The sequence below is a fragment of the Echinops telfairi genome, unplaced genomic scaffold, assembly GCF_000313985.2.
Source record: "Echinops telfairi isolate 266 unplaced genomic scaffold, ASM31398v2 ScPeMD7_3533;HRSCAF=4204_0, whole genome shotgun sequence".
Lineage (NCBI taxonomy): Eukaryota > Metazoa > Chordata > Mammalia > Afrosoricida > Tenrecidae > Echinops > Echinops telfairi.
The window spans coordinates 88,457,233-88,471,269 of record NW_022107431.1 but is presented as its reverse complement, the minus strand read 5'-3'; the positions used below and the strand labels follow the sequence as shown (position 1 = coordinate 88,471,269).

General features: G+C 42.5%; 1 protein-coding gene across 1 annotated transcript in view; it reads left to right on the top strand.

The window, feature by feature from the left end:
- The first annotated feature begins 5,257 nt into the window (after positions 1–5,257).
- The window catches only part of SLC35A1 (solute carrier family 35 member A1), a 40,343-nt gene continuing 31,563 nt past the window's right edge, over positions 5,258–14,037 (top strand). The window contains exons 1-2 of the mRNA XM_004696261.2: positions 5,258–5,297; positions 11,878–12,055. Coding sequence (XP_004696318.1) covers positions 5,282–5,297; positions 11,878–12,055 — 194 coding nt within the window. The 5' untranslated portion in view covers positions 5,258–5,281. The remainder of the gene's footprint in view (positions 5,298–11,877; positions 12,056–14,037) is intronic.

Genomic DNA, 14,037 nt, shown 5'->3' with positions numbered 1-14,037 from the left:
GATTGTGATAAGAGTTGTATGAGCCCCTAATAAAATGATTTTTTAAAAAAAAAGTTTACTGTACTTTAAGCCTGGACCACATTTAATAATCTACTATATGATTCCCAGGTTTGCATTTAAATATAATCTCCCTAAGCCTTCTGGTATTTGTTCTTGCCCAGTCTTTTATTTAATTAAATTCACACTTTAACTTCCTTACCAATAAATATCATTCTAGGCTTTCTTTTATACAGCCTACTGAAAGTAGAGTGGATTGCATGATGGAACAGGGAGAAGTGAGCAGGGTGGAGGCAAGTCTTGCAGCTTGACTGACATATTGGGAATGTCAGTAGGATCTCAGCCGAAATCATCTTTGAAGTACTGGAAGTTCACATTATCAGATGAATGACATTGCGGCTTATATAATAGAGATTACTCCTCCTTGCTCTAAACAATTGTGTAGAAATCTAGGCATATATAAAACACATTAAATCATTGTAATTTAGAGCAAGGAAACAAAACCCTCGCTGGATTAAGAGTATAAATACCTGCTCCCTTGGTTCTCAGGCTGGAATAACAATCACAGATAAAACCAGTACGAGTTAACAGGAAATAATATTTCTCCCGAGGACACGTTGCAGCTATAAAGTGTAGGAACAGCGCCGTTCATTGAGGGGCTACTTTCTAACTAAAATCATAGATAATCAGCAACTTTGCTGTTTGAAATCAAGAGTGGAACATGACCCTACTGCTTGGAGACACTGTGACACAGGGAAGCAGCCTCCATTTCCAACCTACGTGACAAACTATTTATCGTGTAGGGTGTGGAGTGTGTGGACACATTCCACTTCTGTCATAACTTTATAATTTCCAGGAAGCAGAAGCGTGAGACAACTTTGCAGTCCAGATCGGATACTGATCTCTTTACACATGGACCTAATTTGAATCTTATCAAAATATTACTAATTTTAAATTTCATCTTAGCTCAAAGACTTTCCCTCCCCCCAATTTAACTCTATCTTTTCCTTTATTTCCTGAGACGCCCGTTTCTTTCTCTAGTGTGCAGTTTTAGTCATTGCAACTGGACGTTTATTCCTGGTGGTCTTGGGATGACTGGGCCAGGAAAAGAGGCATCCCAATTTTGCCAACATTTGTGCCAATGGAGTCATTGCTTACAATGAAATTATTTAGAAAAGTAGGGTTCATCGGCATGTCAATCAGAAATGTCACTGAAACCTTTTTTAAAATCATTTTATTGAGAGATCTTACAATGCTTCTTACAATGCAGACATCAATTGTATCAGGCATTTTGTACATATGTTGTCGTCATTCTTTTCTAGACAGTAACTTTCTACTGAGCCCTCAGTATCAGCTCTTTTCACCCCCTCTCTTGCCCCCCACCCTCAAGACCCCTTGATAGATTATAAATTATCGTTATTTTCATGTCTCAGACCGACCACTGTCTCCCGTCCCCCATGGTTTCTGTTGTACTTTCCCCTGGAGGGTGTGTGTGGTTGTGTGTCCATCACTGTGATCGGTTCCCCCTTCTTCCCCTCCTCTCCTCCCTTTACCCTTCCCATCTGGTATCACTCTTCCCATTCCTGCTCCTGGGTTGCTTGTGTTGTGAACTCTTATCTCGCATGCTCCAGTTGAATCTGAAGTGAGAGGCATCCCTGGGGTCAAGGTGGTGGGGTGAGGAAGCCTCAAGGGCACTAAAACCTCTTAAAAGCATTTTGCATACCACTTAATGGTGGGACGTTTTCAGTTATGTGTCTAACAGTATTCATCACCAGAACAAACTACGGTTCCTTGAAGCACAGTTGATTCTATAACCTAGGGCAGAGGAAAATCAACTGGCCACCAATTTATTGTTGTTGAGAGATAAATAAAATATAAAGAAAATGACTGGTACAGACTTAAACACGGGAGAAGACTACACGGGCTATCTTAGGACTGTCTGAGTATTAAAAAGAGAATCATCATGAATGGAAATAAGCCGAATCTGTGATCACAGTATGCTGTCGAATGGGAACAGGTAAGCATCATTTTCCTATTACAGTAGATGGATAAGAACGTGTGCAGTAGGTTGGGGAGATGGACCAGTACGCCCACCCACACAGAGGCAGGCCTGGAGGAGGAAGAGAAAGAGAGCCGGACTGGACCCCAGGCTGGCACACCAGGCTCAGAGGATGATGTCCCTGCGGGGAGCTCATGGGACCCAGAGGGGACTGGGCAAACGACAACAGCACGTGTCACGCTGTCCCCTTACTGGAGCAGACTGCAACAGAGGGTCACATGGGGGGGGGGGTTAGCAGCGCAGTCTGAACCCCCCAAACTGGATCAAATCAAGAAGGAAGCATACCTGGATAAACAATCCTGAGGAGAAAACAACAGGACTGATGGTTTGGGGGGTGGGGGGTGGGGCATTGTGGAGGGGGAGGTAGGGGAAAGGAAGTGGTGTTAACAAACTTAGGGGCAAGGGAATAATAAGTGATCCAAAATCGGTAGGTGAGGAGCATGTAGGAGGCCTGGTAGGGCTTGATCAAGGGTAATGTAACTGAGAGGGAATACTGAAACCCAAATGAAGGCTGAGCATGATGGTGGGACAAGAGGAAAGAACTAGGAGGTAATGGGCATTTACCGAGGTATAAAAACAGGTACGTATGTAAATATACTTATTTATGACCATGAGGAAATAGACTTATGTGCATATATTTATAGGTTTAGTGTTAAGGTGTGGACATTGGGGATCCAGTTGGGGCAAAGACTTCCTGGCAGCTAAGGGCCTTTCTTTTCCTCTAGTTTTCTCGCTGGGGCTGTGGTCCAGGGGATGCTTATTCATTGGAGGACATGTGGACCCTAAGGTGCACCACTCTGTTGCACAGCCAAATTCATCATCATACCAGGAAATGAACTTGACAAAGTGGCCGTTGAGGGAAATGCCAGCCCCAACATCAAAGATGCAGAGTGAGTGTCACTGCTGAAGTCATAGGAAACAATCTGATCTACATTGTAACCCAGGATGCCCTTTTGGGACAATCCAACACCTGCTTCACTACCTTGATGGCATTGTACTTGGCAGTTTTTTCTGAATGGCAGGTGAATTCCAGGACTAACACACTGGGGGCGGAGACATGGAAGGCCATGGCTGTTTCCCATTCAGCTCGGGGATAATCCTGCTTTGGCAGCACCAGTAGGTTTGTGGATGATGTCCTGGGCAGCCCCATAACCATTGTGCCAGTATTTTCCAGAGGGACAGGCCATTCACAGTCTGCTGCATGGCAGTGATGGTGTGGACTGTGGTCATGAGTCCATCCATGAGATGCTAAAGTTGTCATGGATGACCTTGGCCAGAGAGCCAAGCAGTTAGTGGTGCAGGAGACATGGCTGACAATCGTTAGGGAGTTGTCATACTTCTTGTGGTTCATGCCCATCACAAACATGGGGCATCTGCAGAAAGGGCAGGGATGAGCACCCTTTGGGGACTATCTTTCAGCCGAGCCCCAGCCTTCTTTACGGTTGTAGACACTAGTGGATTCTATGATACATTGGGCACCAGCCACACCCCACTTGATGTTGGTGGGATCTTGCTCCTGGAAGATGGAGATGGACTTCCCATTCATGGTAAGCTTCCCATTCCCAGCCTTAATGGTGCCATTGACCCTGCCATAGGTGGAATCATACTAGACCATGTAGACCACGTCGTTCAGGTCAATGAAAGGGTCATTGATAACAATGACTTCCACTTTGCTAGAGCTGAAAGTAGCCCTGGTGACCAGGTGCCCAATGTGGTCAAATCTGTTTACTCTCACCTTCGCCAGGGATGCAGTTGGCAGCAGATGTGGCTGCCTGTCACAGGAGTAGAGAGCTCTCAAAATTGTTCTTATGTTTGAGCTTATTCTTGCAGTCACTGTGTCATTCTATCTTGTCTATGGCTTTCCTCTTTTTCTCTGTCCCTCCACTTTAGCAAGCACGATGTCCTCCAGGGACTGGTCTCACCTGACAACAAGTCCAAAGTTATAGAGATGGAAACAACACCTTCAGAAGTGTATGAACCTAGATATGTTTGATATATACACAACAGGTTCACATTTTGGTATTTTTGTATCATAAAAATTTCTATAACTTTCTAGCAATACTTTTCACCTACACTTGTACATCTAATGACATTAGTATAGATCATTAACAACATAACCCTCTAAAGATGTTTAAGGAAAGGTCATAATACACAAGTATGCATCTCAGAAGCTTGGGTCCCTGTTCTGGTATGGAGAGGGACCTTACTTGAACATCCACATAGCTTGACCACTCCCTTTCCTAACGAATTATTGCTAACTTCTTAGGATGGTGGGTACCGTAGTGTTAATGTTAGATGTTCTTTTGTGGTGAAAAGATCATGCAATTAGAAAGTCAGTCTAGCTAAATATAATCAACAACAATCTGACCAAGGACACAGCACAGGATTTCTGAACAAATCACTCACACATTCGCTGCCAACTAATCATTTCTGATGCATAGTGACCACATATATAATGCAAATTTTACTTAGCTTGAATAAAGGTCACCTATGGAAGGTCATGTGTAAGAGGGAAGTTATAAAAGGGTTGCTGAAAGTAATTTCGTTTCTTACGTGTTCTGTGCGCTTTTCCAACATATGTGATAGGAACGAATCACTAAGTCTAACCCACAAATCCTTCTTTGCTGCCCGTTGCTTGGTGGCGGGGACTACAATTCCAAGAAAGAGCCGCTCTGGTCTCTTGAATCCGCTCCCGGAGCCTGCAGGGAGTTGTAGTTGAGACCTAACATCATCATTGAACTACGTTTTACCTGAGTCCGAGCCAGGACGCGAACTTGCGGGCCTGTCTTCCATCCACAGTCTGGAGCAGGGGTCTTCAAACTTTTTAAACAGGGGGCCAGTTCACTGTCCCTCAGACCCGTTGGAGGGCCGGACTATAGTTTTTTTAAAAAAAAAACTATGACCAACTTCCTATGCACACTGCACATATCTTATTTGGAAGTAAAAATTCAAACGTGGCAAAAACACCCGGCGGGCCGGATAAATGTCCTCGGCGGGCCGCATGTGGCCCGCGGGCCGTTGTTTGAGGACGCCTGTAAGGTTCCTGCTTGCTTTCCGTGCAGCGCTGGAGGCGGTCGGCCGGCGATACGCTCTAGGCTGCGCGGTTCACGTCTCTATGGCCGTAGGGGGCGGTCCCCGCGTCTGGCGCAGGGCGCGCGTCTGGCGGGCGCGCGCGCGCGTCAGTTCCGCGTGGGGCTGTCGGGCAACCAGGGCTGTCGGGCAACCATGGCTGCCCCGAGAGGTGAGGCTGCGGGCGCCGGGAGAGGAGAGCGGGTGCACACACCGCCGGGAGCCCGCGGGGGAGGGCGGCGTGGGCGGACGGGCCTCAGCTCTGGCGGGCATCTCTCGGGCGCCGGCGCACCCGTCGCGCCGCCGGAGCGCTGGGCAAGGCTGAGGCGTCAGACTCCTAAGTTTCTCTGGAGATGCTCCCAGGCTCGAGTCCGCTCGGCGGGGTGCTGGGGCGGCGCGGGCCGCCGGCTTCCTCCGGCGCCTGGCCTCCTCGTGACCGACCCCGCGCGGGCTGGAGCGGCCGCCCGAGAACGCCTGCTCCCAGGAGCTGGTTGGGGGTGGGAGCCGAGTTCCGACAGGCCCCGGCTGGAGCGGAGCGGGAGGGGACAGCGGGCGCAGGTCCCGGGCTGCAGCCGCTTCACCCAGCGAGAGGCAGGACCCGGCCGGGCTCACTGAGACTGCGGTCTCTGCGCCTCCTGCCCCGGGGATGCTTGGAGCCTTACCGGTGCTGCGGGTGCAGAGCAGCGGCTCCTCTCTGTAACAGCTACTGAAAACCCCCCCGGGGCTTTAAAACCGCACTCGTACCCTAAGGAGATGGAGAACGCTGTCGTTAACAAAATTCCTCCCAAGGGGAATGCTTGTGGTTTGAAGGAGCATTGGTATTTTGGGTGGGAGTGATATCCATCATCCTTCCCCAAGGAGAGGCACGTTTGGGCAATAGCTAGTGACTAATTGCCGTTTCAGGCGGAGGAGTGTGATGAACCTGGCAGCGCTTTTTTGCTGACTAGGGTGTTTAAGTTGGGACCAGAGCTTAATGTTGGGGGGTGATAGAGCTGTAGCTACCAGGAGTTACACAGACACCGATTCTTCCTCCATCCTTCCTCCATGGAACAAACACTTGATTTCATGTCTTAATTGCTGAACAAACATTTGAAGAATATCCTATTGCATGGTTGCCAAATTATTTTCCTGGTTGGGGAGGCCTCGTTCATCTTTCAGCCCAGCCCATGTATGTGCTTGCATATGTTGCTTTAAGCATGCTCCCATTTCAAATCAATCAGCCGTAAGAATCTACCCTCTCCCCCCTATGCACCAATACAGGAAGTAAAGGAGAAAAAAAAGACATTTAGATAACTACCATAAGATAGAGACAGCAAGATAATGAGAAGTAAAAACTTGAAAATTCAGATTGTAATAGTTGCAGCAATTTACACAACTAGACCGATTTCTAATCAGTATTTGTCGTGCCTTGGTTATGTTTCAAGTCATAGGTCCAATCCAAACCAAACCAAACTCACTGCCATCGAGTCGGTGCTGACCCATAGTGACCCCGTGTGGGTTTCCGAGACTAACTGGTAACAGAAGTAGATAGATACCTATCGGTTCTGTGGAGCTGCTGGTGGTTTCGAACTGTCAACCAAGTAGATTGCATAAGCACTGCACCGCCAGGGCTCCTCTATACGTCCAATAGTAATGAATAATAGAAAACTGCAGTTGCAATGGGTTGATATTGAAAAAGGATATCTAGGACCCTGAATTTCTAAATTATCAAGTCTAAAAATGTCTCCCATAAAATGAAGTAAAATCCTTCTGAAAATATAGCTTCACACCTCACATGCACCTGCTCATTACAGAGCTAAGACAAACCAGCTGCCATCCCCTCATTTTCCGACTCCTGTGGATCCTGTACTGAGATTGCAAATCGTTGGCCACAGTCAGCCTCGTGTTTCTCCCACAGAGCGGCTGGTAGGTGTGAACTTCCACCTTAGTGGTTAGACCCTTCCTTATTAACTCACAGTTTCACCAAGGCAAGAGTGATTAAGCTCTTACATTTGCGGGGGAGGCACACTTATTGAAAGATGTAAATTACAGAGCATACTTATCAATTCACAGAAACTGTTACATGCTTTAGTTTATCCAGTCTTTTCGTTTTTCCTTTCCAGTTTAGAACTATTGATTTTTTTGATCATTTCATTTCTCTCACTACCATGTACAGTTGACACTCTTTGGGAGACCACTTTCCACACTGAAACAAACATGTGGGAACTAATGGGGACTTTATGAGAAGTGGAAAGCAATGAATGCTGAGATATTTCTACCAGTGAGGTTATGGTCTAAGCCCGTAGTCACTGGGCACAATTTAAATTTTCAGTAAAATTTAATACTAACCCTGAGAAATTAAAATAGCTAATTAGCAAAGTCTTTTTTAAAAAAAATCATTTTATTGGGGACTCATGCAACTCTTATCACAGTCCATATATACTTAGCAATGTCTTATACTGAATAATTTGTGAATGCAGTAAAAAGATAGTTTCATCTCAGGTTAAGCTGAAGTAATAGAAAAGTATGCTTAAAATGTTATCTTAAAAATTCCTTTAGTTGAACAAAAAGTCATATTATTGTGAATGATGGGGAGTGCAGATTGGGGACCCAAAACTCATCTGTAGGCAACTGGACATCCCCTTACAGAAGGGTAGGGAGGAGATGAGCCAGTCAGGGTGCAGTGTAGCAACGATGAAACATACAACTTTCCTTTAGTTCTTAAAGGCCACCCCCCACACACACTATCATTATCCCAATTCTACCTTACAAATCTGGCTAGACCAGAGGATGTACACGGGTACAGATAGCAACTGGAAACACAAGGCATTCAGGACAGAAGATCCCTTCAGGACCAGTGGTGAGAGCCAGTGGTGAGAGTGGTGATACTGGGAGGGTGGAGGGAAGGTGGGGTAGAAAGGGGGAACCGATTACAATAATCTACATATAACCTCCTCCCTGGGGGACGAACAACAGAAAAGTGGGTGAAGGGAGACATCAGACAGTGTAAGATAGGACAAAATAATAATTTCTAAATTATTAAGGGTTTATGAGTGACGGGAGAGGGGGGAGGGAGGGGAAAAATGAGCTGATACTAAGGGCTCAAGTAGAAAATGTTTTGAGAATGATGAGGGCAACGAATGTACAAATGTCCTTGACACAATGGATGTATGTGTGGATTGTGATAAGAGTTGTACAAGCCTCCAATAAAATGATTTAAAGAATTCCTTCAGTATACTGTAGAAATGATAGTCCATGTTGAAGCCCTATGTTTTGCAAATATCTAACATATATAACTATTCCTCTGAGACCAGTTGCTACTTTCAAGAAAGAAATGCATATTCTCATATAATCACTAGGCAGATATTTTCAGCGAGGGCAAAAGGATATGACAGGTCAGATTATGCTTGTTGGCTTTAAATATTTTGTTTCATTTGAGTATTCACTTTGTTGTATTTGTAATCAGGAATCTATATAATAGCTAAAACAAGGTAGAATTTAGTTTGGCAGCCCTAAACTTTCTTATTTATGAAAATGATGATGATGGAGGTTAGCAAACTTTTTCAGTCAAATTTAGACTGGATTTCTGTTAGTTATTCGATTCTTTTGTAAGGTAAACTCCATGTGCAATATGGAAATGAATGAACTAACCTATGTTTCAATAAGACTTTACTTGTGAACATTGAAATTTAAATTGTATATTATCATAACTTGTCACATTTTGATGTCAACCACTTAAAATAAAAAACCATTCTGAGCTTTCAGGCCATCGAGAAAGCTGTAGAAAGCAGTGGAGGAGCACTGTGGTTTGTTCCCTGCTGATCTAGAAGATGGCAAATACTTTCCCTCCCTGAGTAATTAAAGGCTATTGCTGTTTATTTTTGAAGACATACATTTATCCCTAGTGTCGGAGAGTTTAGAACAAAGGAAGTATTATGATCTCCTTTACTTCCTTCCTACTTGCTCACCACCGCCCTCAGCACAAACAGATTTTTTGGAAAGAAAGGGTAGGCAGATATAAGCTTTGTTTTTTCTGAGCTATCATGTAATTCTTTTAGTTAAGACCTGATGGAATTTCACAAATCTGCATGTGATTTAAATATTATTTTAACTTACTACTTTAGTTCCCCCTGTGGAAAATGTTTTTATAGAAGTTTCTACTTGGCATATATAAAGATCATTTATTTGGAATTTTATTCTATTACCCTATGTTTTAAAATTGTGGTTAGATCTAGCAGGGAAGCAACAAAACCCACCTGGAAGAAGCACACTAACTCCTGTGATCACGAGGTGTAGATGGGATCAGGTATCAGGCATCAGAAGACTCAAAACAAATACCCATTTTGATGTGATTAAGGGGGTTCAGAATGGAGACCTAAAGCCCATCTGTAGACAATTAGATACCCACTCACAGAAAGGTCATACGGAAGGGATGAGGCAGCTAGGGTGCACTATAGCACCAGTGAAACACAAACATTCCTCTAGTTCTTTAATGCTTCCCCTGCCCCCCCATCATGACCCCAGATCTGGCTAGACTGGAGCATGAACACTGGCACAGATAAGAGCTCTCGGCACAGAGAATCCAGGACAGATAAACCCCTCAGGACCAACAATGAGGGTAGGGGGAAGGTTGGGGGAAAAGGGGGAGAAAGGGGTAACCGATTGCAATGATCCATGTACAACGCAGCCCCCCTCCCCCCAGGGCGATGAACAACAGATACATGGTGTAAATTACGAAAACAAGTTATAAATTATCAAGGGTTCACAAAAGTGGAAGAGTTGGTTAGGGAGGGGAATAGAACAGCTGATACCAAGGGCTCAAGTAGAAAGTGTTTTGGAAATAATGATGTTAACATTTAGTCAAATGTGCTTGATGCAATTAATGTATGGATTGTTATAAGAGTGGTTAGAGCCTCAAATAAGATCATTTATTAAAATAAATTTTAACAATGAAAAAATAAAAATATAATTGTGGTTAGGCTCCCAAAACAAAGAACAAAAGAACAGAAGTGTAGTTTTCACGTATGTACCCTGTTTTCCCGAAAGTAAGACATCCCCCGAAAATAAGACCTACTTACAGTTTTGCCTCTCGCTGAAATATAAGACCTCCCTGAAAATAAGGTCTCCTCAAAGCTACCGTAACTCTGAACTCTGGACTGTAGCGGCACAGCTCATTGTTGGCCACAGCGCAGCCGGAGCAGACAGGAAGTGCAAGGTCTCTTAATAAAACAATAAACAAATGTGTACCGTATTCTTCTTCATGGAAAAATAAGACGTAGCGCATCTTTGGGAGCAAAAATTAATAATAAGACACTGTCTTATTTTGGGGGAAACAGGGTAGTACAGTAGCAGCACAGAGTTATCCAGTGCCCCTATGGACTGTTAACAGAGGTTGTCAAAGTATGGCCTGTCAGCCGTATCTGGCTCATTCCTTCCTGTTTTTGCATCACCTGAGCACTAAGAATGGCCTTTACAGATGATCATTTGCAATTGATTTGATGGTAAAATTCGAACTTTGAACTCCTCAATTAAGTGAAATGTTAACACTCCCCTCCCCGAAACAAAAGTTCCATTCTTCATTTTTGTTCACGTGGTGTTGGGTCCTGGCTCATCGTGACCTTGTGCATAACAATGAGAGGTTGTGGGATCCTGTGCCATCTCCCTGATCATTGGATTGATCTCATTAGTAAACCTATTTTACAAAGTATTGTACTCAGCGATTGCTACATTTTGCATTCTATTGAAGAATCTCTGAGACTTTTGTTTTCTCTCTTGCTCCATGAGGACCTATACAATATCCTTTATTTTACCTTCTTGCCTGGGAAGCCTAAGAATATTTACTAAAGAAAAAGTATGCTGATCTCTTTAATTAACCAGAAGATTTGGAGAGATTAAGGAGAGCTGGGGGATAAGAGGTGGGAGGTGGGTGAAGAAAGTAGAATCAGTTTGAATTTGGGATGATAGCAGTCTTAGAGAAGGGTGGGGAGTAAGGAAGTCTGAGGGAGCACAGGGCTTGTGGTTTCTTTGAAGATGTTTGATCAGAATACATCAAGGGCTAGAGATGGTCCCGGTGCCTATGTGATGGCTGCAGCCCAGGCATACTTGCAGGCAGTTCTTCAATTATTTAAAGGTTGTGTGTTTCCTGTACTTCAAGTTATACCAAGCTTCATTCTTGATACTCATACCTATGCTATGAATATTTCTCTTCATAATGCAGTGAAATAAGCTACATGGAATTTGATTTTTATTATGCTGAATTTCCCAATTAAACTCGGTTACTTCTTTTGTTTTATTTCTGTTGTCTTTTAACATTTAGAGTATATATGACTGCAGTTGTTTTCATGTTACTTTGATAAATTTATAATAATAGAACCCTTGATTGCTAACTAAACGATTGGCAGTTTGGGACCAAGATTTAGCAACCTGATCCCATGAAGATTACAGCTTAGCCATATGAGGCAGTTCTACTCTGTCACAATAAGTTGCCATGAGTTGATATCAGCTGGACAGCACCTAGGAACAAACTAGAGTTAGCTTATCATACAACTTTGTGATTGGGGCCTGCTCCAGAAACCAAATCAATGCCTAACTGAGTTGATAATTGAAGCTAATTGTGTATGGTGACTATGTTCATGAAATTGAAAAGATTGTTTTGAAGTCAATATTTAAGTGTCATTGATTTCAAAAAGTATTTTGTACTTGAAATTGGAAAACATGACTTTTATGTATATAATATGTGCTCAATAATGGTTTTTGTTGCATATATTTTCCAGAGAATGTCAATTTGTTGTTCAAGTTATACTGCTTGACAGTGATGACCCTGGTGGCTGCAGCATACACCATAGCTTTAAGATACACAAGGACTTCAGGCAGAGAACTCTACTTTTCAACCACAGCTGTGTGTATTACAGAAGTTATAAAATTATTGCTAAGTGTGGGGATTTTAGCTAAGTAAGTATAAATACATTTTAGTGTGTGAAATTGTTTTTTTCACCTAGTTTTTTTTTTTTTTAATTAGAAAATTCAAGCTACATCTCTATGTTTATTTGCTTTGGAGTAGTAGTTCTTAATCTGGGAAATTTCACCTCTCACCTACCCACCAGGAGATACTTTAATTGTCTCAATGAGGGGAATGCTCCTGGCACCTGGGGGGTAGAGGCCAAGGTGCTGCTAAATATCCTACAATGTACAGGAATAAAGGATTTTCCAGATTAAAGAATTTCCCAGTTTAAAATATCAGTGGTGTCCAGGTCAAAGAACCGTGCTCTTGAGAAGGGATGGGGAAACTATAGGCTTTGGACCAAATCTGTTATTGTTGTGACAATGACCATGTGACTCACAGAGTCTAAAATACTTACCATTTGATCCTTACTGGAAAAAAAAAACATGCTAGCCTTTGCTTTAAGAAAGATAAAGAATAATAATAGACATTCTTGTGTCTTTTATATGTTAAGTGTACTGTGTTAAGTGCTTTTTGTGAATGATCTTAAATTAGAATAAATTATCTTTATTAATTTTTAAGGAAAGTATACTATCATTACTCCCATTTTTCCATACAGCATCTGAAGCTCCTCCAGATCACATTGTTCATATGTGCTATCTCTAGACTTTAAATCAGTGAAGTCACATAGGAATCACATTAGCTAGGATGTGCTTAGTATGAGAGTGTGTTGAGAATAGGGGTTTTGGAGTAGCACAGACTGGCTTTAACTCTAGACTCATTGGAATGATGGGTGTGCATACATTTCTTAACGTCCCGATGCCGTAGTTTTGTCGTTTTTTCTAACTGGAGAAATTAATGTAGAATGAGATAAAATCCTGTAGGTAAATTTATTTAGCATGGTGGTTTCCACACAGTATATCCTTATTAAATGGTAGTGGAGTAGTGGTAGTATTTATATTACAAATAAGGGGTATCATTTGATCAGGCTCAGTTCTTTCTGTTTCTAAAAGTAAGTTCTAAGTGCCAAGTGAACTGATAGTTTTCTGACAGTCTATAAAAAGGAGGATTTTTTTCCCGAGTAGATATGACAGAAACATTTTCTTAGTCATTAAAATATGTGTAGGTGGCTTATAGATGCATCTGAAGTGTTGCTTCAGGAACTTCTAAAGTGGACAGCAGTGAGCACTGACTGCTCAGAATCGTTTGCCTCCATATGCCTATGCTAGACCTAAAGCCAGTGTGCTGACCCACCACTTGTCTTCTTCATCTGCCCCGGTCTTAATAGCTTGCTAGTCTAGAGTGTATTTGTTGGCTGATTGACCTGATGATTAGTGTTCTGACTGTAGGCCACTACAGTTTGATTAAAAAGAGAAAATGTTTTTTTAGGTAAGGCTCTTGGAGGCATATTTTATATATCCTAAAATTCACTGCTGCTAGCATATAGTTCTGTGACTTTTGCCAGATGTGTCCAGTTGTGTAGCTGCTGCCATAATTAAGATGGAGAAGAGTTCTCTCATCTCAGAGCTGCCTCCTGCCCTCTCGTAGTTAGCTTTGCCCTTCCATCCGAGGCTCTGGCAACCATTGATCTATACTTTGTTGCTATCGTTTTTTAATTCCTTGAGGTCATGTAGATGAAATCATATTGTTTATCACCTTGTGTGTCTTCTCTAATTAATGTAATACGTTTAAGATTTATCCACATTGTTAATGTATTAGTACTTAGTTCCTTTCCACTGGATGAACCACAGTTTGTTTATCCATTCATCATTTAAAAGACATTTGAGTTATTTCTGGTTTTATTATAAATTCAATTTCATACTATTTTAGGAAATTTTTGAGGGGCAAGATTAAATTTGTAGGATAGTTTTGTTTGAGAAAAATCAATACTTCAAATTTTATCTTTTTCTTAACTATTTATTTATTTTTTAATCGTTTTATTAGGGGCTCATACAACTCTTATCACAATCCATACATACATCAATTGTGTAAA